The sequence below is a fragment of the Arachis hypogaea genome, chromosome 16 (genome assembly GCF_003086295.3).
Source record: "Arachis hypogaea cultivar Tifrunner chromosome 16, arahy.Tifrunner.gnm2.J5K5, whole genome shotgun sequence".
Taxonomy (NCBI): Eukaryota; Viridiplantae; Streptophyta; class Magnoliopsida; order Fabales; family Fabaceae; genus Arachis; species Arachis hypogaea.
Genome location: NC_092051.1, coordinates 140676555 through 140683648, shown reverse-complemented (window position 1 = coordinate 140683648; position 7094 = coordinate 140676555). Strand labels below are relative to the sequence as shown.

The window sequence follows — 7094 nt, the reverse complement described above, 5'->3', positions numbered from 1 at the left end:
TCCATCCTCTGAGCCATTCCTGCCCTGTAATCTCTGAAAACACTTAACACACATATCAAGGCATCTAATTTTAATAAGAGAGGATTAATAATAAGCAAATATAAGATCAAAGAAGCATGTTTTCAATCATAGCACAAAACCAGGAAGGAAAATGTAAAACATGCAAATAGTATGAATAAGTGGGTAAAGAGTTGATAAAAAACACTCAATTGAGTACAAGATAAACCATAAAATAGTGGTTTATTAGTGGTCTGGACTCCCTTAGGGGGGGTGGATTGTAAGGTCCCACATCGGTTGGGGAGGATAACGAAGCATGCCTTATATGGGTGTGGATACCTCTTCCTAGCATGATGCATTTTGACGAGTGAGTGTGGTGGGTTTTGACTATCTTCGCTATCGTCAAAGGCAAAACCGTGAGGCCTTGTGTGCCAAAGTGGATAATATCGTGCTAACGGGTGGTCTGAGCTGTTACAAGCGATGTGGAAGTTGGCATGCATTTGGCATGGTTGACACTTCTTTGCGAACTCGGTGGCATCCTTCTGTAAGGTCGGCCAATAGAACCCGGCTCGGATGACTTTTCTGGCCAGAGACCTTTCCCCGAGATGATTTCCGCAGATACCATTGTGCACCTCCTCTAAAACTTCTATTGTTTTTGAGGTCGGAACGCACTTCAACAATGGCGTTGATATTCCTCTTTTATAGAGGATATTCTTCACCAAGGTGTAGTTTTGTGCCTCCCTCTGGATTTTCTTAGCCTCTTTTTCTTCTTTGGGTAGGATGTCGAATTTCATGTATTCGATCAAAGGAGTCATCCACCCGAGGTCCAACCCGGATACCTCTAGGACATCTTGTTTAGCCTCTGTTTTTGTGACAGAGGGTTCTTGGAGAGTTTCCTGGATCAGGATTCTATTATTCCCTCCTGACTTAGTACTTGTTAATTTGGATAAGGCATCTGCTCTGCTGTTGAGATCCCGAGTTATGTGTTTGACCTCGGTCTCCGAGAGGTTTTGTCTAAGTACCTATTCATGTTAGGGTCTTTAGTCTGTTACTCTCTGTTGATTTGAGAGGTCACCACCTGAGAGTCGCTGAAGACCACTACTTTGGATGCACCGACTTCTTCTGCTAGCTTCAACCCGGCAATCAAGGCTTCATATTCTGCTTGATTGTTGGAAACCGGGAATTCAAATTTAAGGGAGACCTCTATTTGGGTTCCCTCTTGGTTGACTAGTATTATGCCTGCACCGCTTCTGATTTTGTTTGAAGAACCATCCACGTATAGCTCCCATGCTGTGGAGACATCTTCTGGTTCTCTTGCATATTCTGCTACGAAGTCGGTGAGGCATTGAGCTTTAATTGCTGTCCGAGTCTCATACCTGAGGTCAAACTCAGATAGCTCTATAGCCCATTGAACCATTCTGCCTGCAATGTCTATTTTGTAAAATTTACTTCATGGGCTGGTTCATTCGAACTCTTATTGTGTGAGCTTGAAAGTAGCTGCAGCCTTCGAGACGCCACTATTAAGGCATATGCAAACTTCTCGAGTTTTTGGTACCTTAACTCGGGGCCTTGTAGAACCTTACCGGTGAAATACACTGGATGCTGCCCAACCTCGTCTTTCCGTATTAAAGCTGATGCTACAGCTTTGTTAGCAACGGACAAATACAGGATAAGTTCTTTCCTGACTTTAGGTCGGGTTAGAATGGGAAGTTGGCTTAGAAACCTTTTGAACTCCTGGAAAGCTCCTTCACATTCTGAAGTCCATTCAAACCGGTATCCTTTTCTTAGTAGAGAGAAAAGCGGCAGGGATTTTAATGCTAATCCTGCTAAGAACCTGGAAAGAGCTGCAAGTCGGCCATTCAGCTGTTGGACCTCCCTTAAGCAAGTCGAACTTTTCATTTCTAGGATTGCTCTACACTTATCGGGGTTAGCTTCTATCCCCCTTTGTGTTAGCATAAACCCTAGAAATTTTCCGGCTTCTACTGCAAAGGTACACTTTACGAGATTCAATCTCATCCCGTGCGTCCTTATGGTGTTGAAGACTTGCAAGAGGTCGGTCAGGAGGTCGGCCTCATCCTTGGTTTTTACTAACATGTCGTCTACATATACTTCCATTAGATTCCCGAGGAGAGGTGCAAACACTTTATTCATCAGCCTTTGGTATGTGGCTCCTGCGTTCTTTAACCCAAAGAGCATGACATTCATACCCTGGGTCAAGATGTCCGACCCAGGATGTTTAGCGACAAGCCGACCGACCTCTTCAGGTCAGACTATCCGACCTCTTCTCAAAGAGCTCGGCCAATGACCGACCTCTTCACAAAGAGCTCGGCCAAAACGCTACAGAGGCCCAATAAGGGCCCAAATAGAAGGAACACAGCCTAATCCAAAGGCGGCTCAAGCCTACAGAGAGAAGGGCGGTTCCGTTGAAGATAAGCTGACCTCGCCCAAAGATAAGATAAGATAAGATAAGATAAGATAAGATAAGATAAGATAAGATAACTAACTTATCTTATCTAAGAAGGTCACTTCTCACCATTATAAATACACTGGAGCACCCATGTATAACTCATACTCTGATTCTACATAACACCTGTTTAATACCCATGCTAACTTAAGCATCGGAGTCTCTTGCAGGTACCCCCCACCCTTCGGTGACAGAGGATCAGCAACACGTTCAAGTCCAAACAAGTCGGACGTACCAGCTCCGGTCACCATTCATCAGCCGGACACATCGGTTCTGACCAGCACAAAAGATCTCGTCCGAGATCGACCTACAGTTTTAGGTAACCCTCGGAACATTGGCGCCGTTGCCGGGGAACCTGGAAGTCATCCCATCACCATAGCGGACAACCATGACAACGACCACGACTCAGATCTAGAAAATAGAACGCCGCACAAAAACGCAGACGCTACACCAAAAGATACTCCGGAATCTAACGGAGACAAAAACTCATTAGATCCGGGAGTAATAGAAGCGCTTCAAGATTGCCTAAAGCAACTTGAAAAAGAAAGCCAGCATCAACGAGAAGTTGGCAATGATCTACAAAGAGAGGTAAGGCGACGCCGCGAGTTAAAGGACAAGCTCCTAAAAACTCGAAGCAGATCTCAAGGCCAAAACAACTCGATCCAGTCATGAAGACAGTCCCCACAAAGATCAAGACCCATTCACCAAAGAGATCATGAAAGCTAAAGTCCCAAAGGACTTCAAAGCTCCCAACATGACCCCGTACGACGGTACATCAGATCTAAGCCATCATCTTAGCAATTTCAGAAGTAGGATGTATCTCATGGAGGCCTCAGATGCAATCCGTTATTCTCCATCCCAAAGGACAAAGCCAAGCACGCCTTAAGTCTATTGGGAATCAAGCAAGAAGATCGGAAAAGTCTCCGCAGCTACATGCAAAGATTCAACAAAGCATGTCTGGACATACAAAATTATCCAACAGAAGCGGCCATCATGGGCCTCATCAATTGCCTGCAAGAAGGACCTTTCAACCATTTAATATCCAAGAAGTACCCAACATCTCTAAACGAGGTCCGACAAAGGGCGAAAAAAATATATCAATATGGAGGAGAACTCCCGATTGGGAGACAGCTCAAAAACCAGATTCTCCTAACCTACTACGGGACAAGGATAAAGAGTCCAGGAAGAAAAAAGACCAACCCACTGAGAAACCTATCTCTTGTGGATGTTTAACGAGAAATACGCAACACTGAGAAGATCCCACTACCTCTCCCAATCAAAAACAAAGAGGTCGGACGAGTTGAAGGTCCACCTCACAACAAAGAGGTCAGACGAGTTGAAGGTCCACCTCACGCCAAAGAGGTCGGACGAGTTGAAGGTCCACCTCACAACAAAGAGGTCGGACGAGTTGAAGGTCCACCTCACACCAAAGAGCTCGGGCGAGTTGAAGGTCCACCTCACAACAAAGAGGTCGGACGAGTTGAAGGTCCACCTCACAACAAAGAGGTCGGGCGAGTTGAAGGTCCACCTCACAACAAAGAGGTTGGACGAGTTGAAGGTCCACCTCACACCAAAGAGGTCGGACGAGTTGAAGGTCCACCTCACACCAAAGAGGTCGGACAAGTTGAACGTCTACCTCACACCAAAGAGGTAGACCCCTAAGAGACGTGTTCATATGATAAATGGAGGATTCGCAGGAGGTTCGATCTCCAAATCATCTTGCAAAAGACACCTCAAAGAGGTATATTAAGGAAGGGAGAGAGGTTTGAAAAGGACAACGGAGTGCAAACAAGCCTTCCAAGATTTCAAAAAATTCTTGGGGCAACCACCCATGCTTACCAGACCACGGGAAAGTAAAGAACTCATATTATACCTCGCAGTGGGAAGTCGGGCAACAGCCTCAGCACTAGTCAGAGAAGACAAAAGTGGGCAATAACCCATCTACTTCATCAGCAAATCTCTACAAGGGGCCGAACTAAACTATCAAAAGATAGAAAAGTCCGCCTACGCCCTCGTACTCACCTCTCAACGACTCCACCCACACTTTCAAGCTCACACTATCAGAGTTCGGAACAACCTGCCCATAAAAGGCATCCTACAGAAAATAAACTTAGCTGGAAGAATCCTACAGAGGACAGATTGGATAATTCGGGAGACCCTGGACAAAACCAGAGAACATCTCGGACAATTCAGGGGACCCTGGACAAAAATAGAAAACAGCTCAGACAAATCGGAAAAAATGAAGTCCGACACATAGAATGCCCGAGCTGATGCATTTTCAAAACCAGCCAACAGCTCGGACAATTCGGGGATATGAGGTCTGACACATGCCTCGGGAGCAGAATACCCGAGCTGATGCATTTTCAAAACTAGCTAACACCAAACCAGGGGGCAATAACAGAAGCCTCATCTAGGCTACATTACAAGACCACAACAAGTCAATCTCGAAGGCGGTATAAGGAATGTACTCAGGGTCAGCCACAGTAACACGCATTAAAACTATGGAATCCAGCCAATCAGACATGCCGTCCGGGATCTTAGTAGACATCTCAAAGACATAGGTCAACTATGGGGTTACTACCAAACAACTCAGGCAAATAAGGAAACAACTCGGATAATAACATCAAAACATTAGGTGTCAGATACAACAGTAAAAGGGAAACCCCAGGACCCACATGAAAGTCCAGGGGCACCCTTTGGAGGCAACAACAGAGCAAAAACTCAAATACAAAGACAAAGCTTTACATCAAAAGCATGCTAACTTCCACATCACCCCCACCAAAGGAGCTCATCAGTGTAACATCACCTTGGTCGTTCGCAAAGTGGGGACTCGACCTCCTCGGACTATTTCCCCAAGGATCGGGACAAGTCAAGTTGGATTACTTCACAAAATGGATTGAGGCAGAGCCCCTAGCTAATGCCACTGCTCAAAGAAGTCAGAAATTCTTGTACAGCAACATTGCTACAAGGTTTGGGGTTCCTTACTCCATCACCACAGACAATGGCACTCAATTCACAGACACATGCTTCAAGAAGTTGGTGGCTGACTTGAAAATAAAGCACCAATTCACATCCGTAGAACATCCACAAGCCAATAGACAAGCAGAAGCTGCCAACAAAGTCATACTAGCTGGGTTAAAATGGAGACTACAGGACGCAAAGGGAGCTTGGGCTGAAGAGCTCCCACAAGTCCTATGGGCATATCGGACAACCCCACACTCCACTACAAAGGAATCACCCTTCCGATTAGCTTACGGAATGGAGGCAATGATCCCAGTGGAGGTCAAAGAAGGATCGCCTAGAATGATCCATTACAGCGAAGAGGCCAACTCCCAACTTCAAAAGGAAGAACTCGACCTACTTCCAGAAACCCGAGAAAGAGCTCGGATCAAGGAAGAGGCGTTAAAACGTCAAATGGCCTCAAGATACAATCGGAAGGTAATCTAGCAACAACGATCTCATCCTAATCCGAAATGACATCAGAATAGGTCGGCAGGAGAAGAGAAGCTAGCAGCCAACTGGAAAGGACCATACCAAGTTATTCATAAGAACTGGGGAAAGGTTGCTACAAAGCGTCCAACCTCGAGGGGCAAGAGCTACCGAGGTCATGGCATGCCTGCAATCTAAAAAGGGCACCAGGCCGAGATCCAAAAAGATTGCCCGACCTAGAAAGGTAAGTATTAACATGTACACACTCTTATCTTCATTTTATTGTTTAAAAGATTGCAGATTTCCTAAAAAGTTTCCTACCAAGATGCCCGACTACTGCAGGTCGGCAAGGTGAAACACCAAATTCACCGCCCGATCACGACAAAGTCGGCAAGATGAAAACCAAATTCATCGTCCGATTACAAAGCGAAAAGTCGGCAAGGTGAAAACCAACGTCACCGCCCGACCACGATGAAAACCGAATTCATCATTTGATTTCGACAAAGGTCGACAAAGTGAAAACAAAATTCACTACTATACCAAGACGCATTAATCTGAAACGCAAATTTCACTGCTGGATCACGACAAGGTCGGCGGGGTGAAAACCAAATTCACCGCCCGATCACGATAAAAGTCGGCAAAGATGAAACCAGAATTCATCGCCCGATTTCGACAAGGTCGGCAAAAAAGTGAAAGCAGAGTTCATCGTCTGATTATAAAGCAACAGTTCGGCAGAAAGTGAATAACAATTTCATTGCACGATCACGATAAAGACAATCGTCCGATAAAGGTGAAAACGCGATTCACCCAAAAGACGATCTAAAGATAGCAACCACCTTCTACAAATCGGCAAAGATGAACACAGAATAATGTAAGAAGTTATCGAAAGTGATCTAAAAAAGAACCTGACGAGGTCTTACGGATTGCTAAAATAATAACTTAAAGACTGGCCGACGTTAAGAAGTCGGACCAAGTCAACCTAAGTTATAAGTAAACCCTGGAAAGAGGTCTGGCCAACCCTATTAAAGAGGATTACTTTAACTTAGAAGGGCCCGACATGACAAAGTCAGCCCAAAATGAAAAGTTATAAAAGTAGTCCCTGAAAGAGACCTGACAAAGATCCAAGAAAGAGGATTACAAAAATAACTTAGAAGAGACCGATATAACGAAGTCGGACTCTTACTACTAAAAAGTTATAAAAGTA

General features: G+C 45.0%; 1 protein-coding gene across 1 annotated transcript; it reads right to left on the bottom strand.

The window, feature by feature from the left end:
• Positions 1-1045: 1045 nt before the first annotated feature.
• On the bottom strand, positions 1046-1414 carry LOC112757707 (uncharacterized). The gene has a single exon (XM_025806263.1). It carries the CDS (start codon positions 1412-1414, stop codon positions 1046-1048), a length of 369 nt encoding a protein of 122 aa, XP_025662048.1.
• Positions 1415-7094: the final 5680 nt, after the last annotated feature.

What these genes read in the sequence shown, in the direction of transcription:
- LOC112757707 (XM_025806263.1), bottom strand. Translation starts at nt 1,414, where the DNA reads ATGGTTCAATGGGCTATAGAGCTATCTGAGTTTGACCTCAGGTATGAG.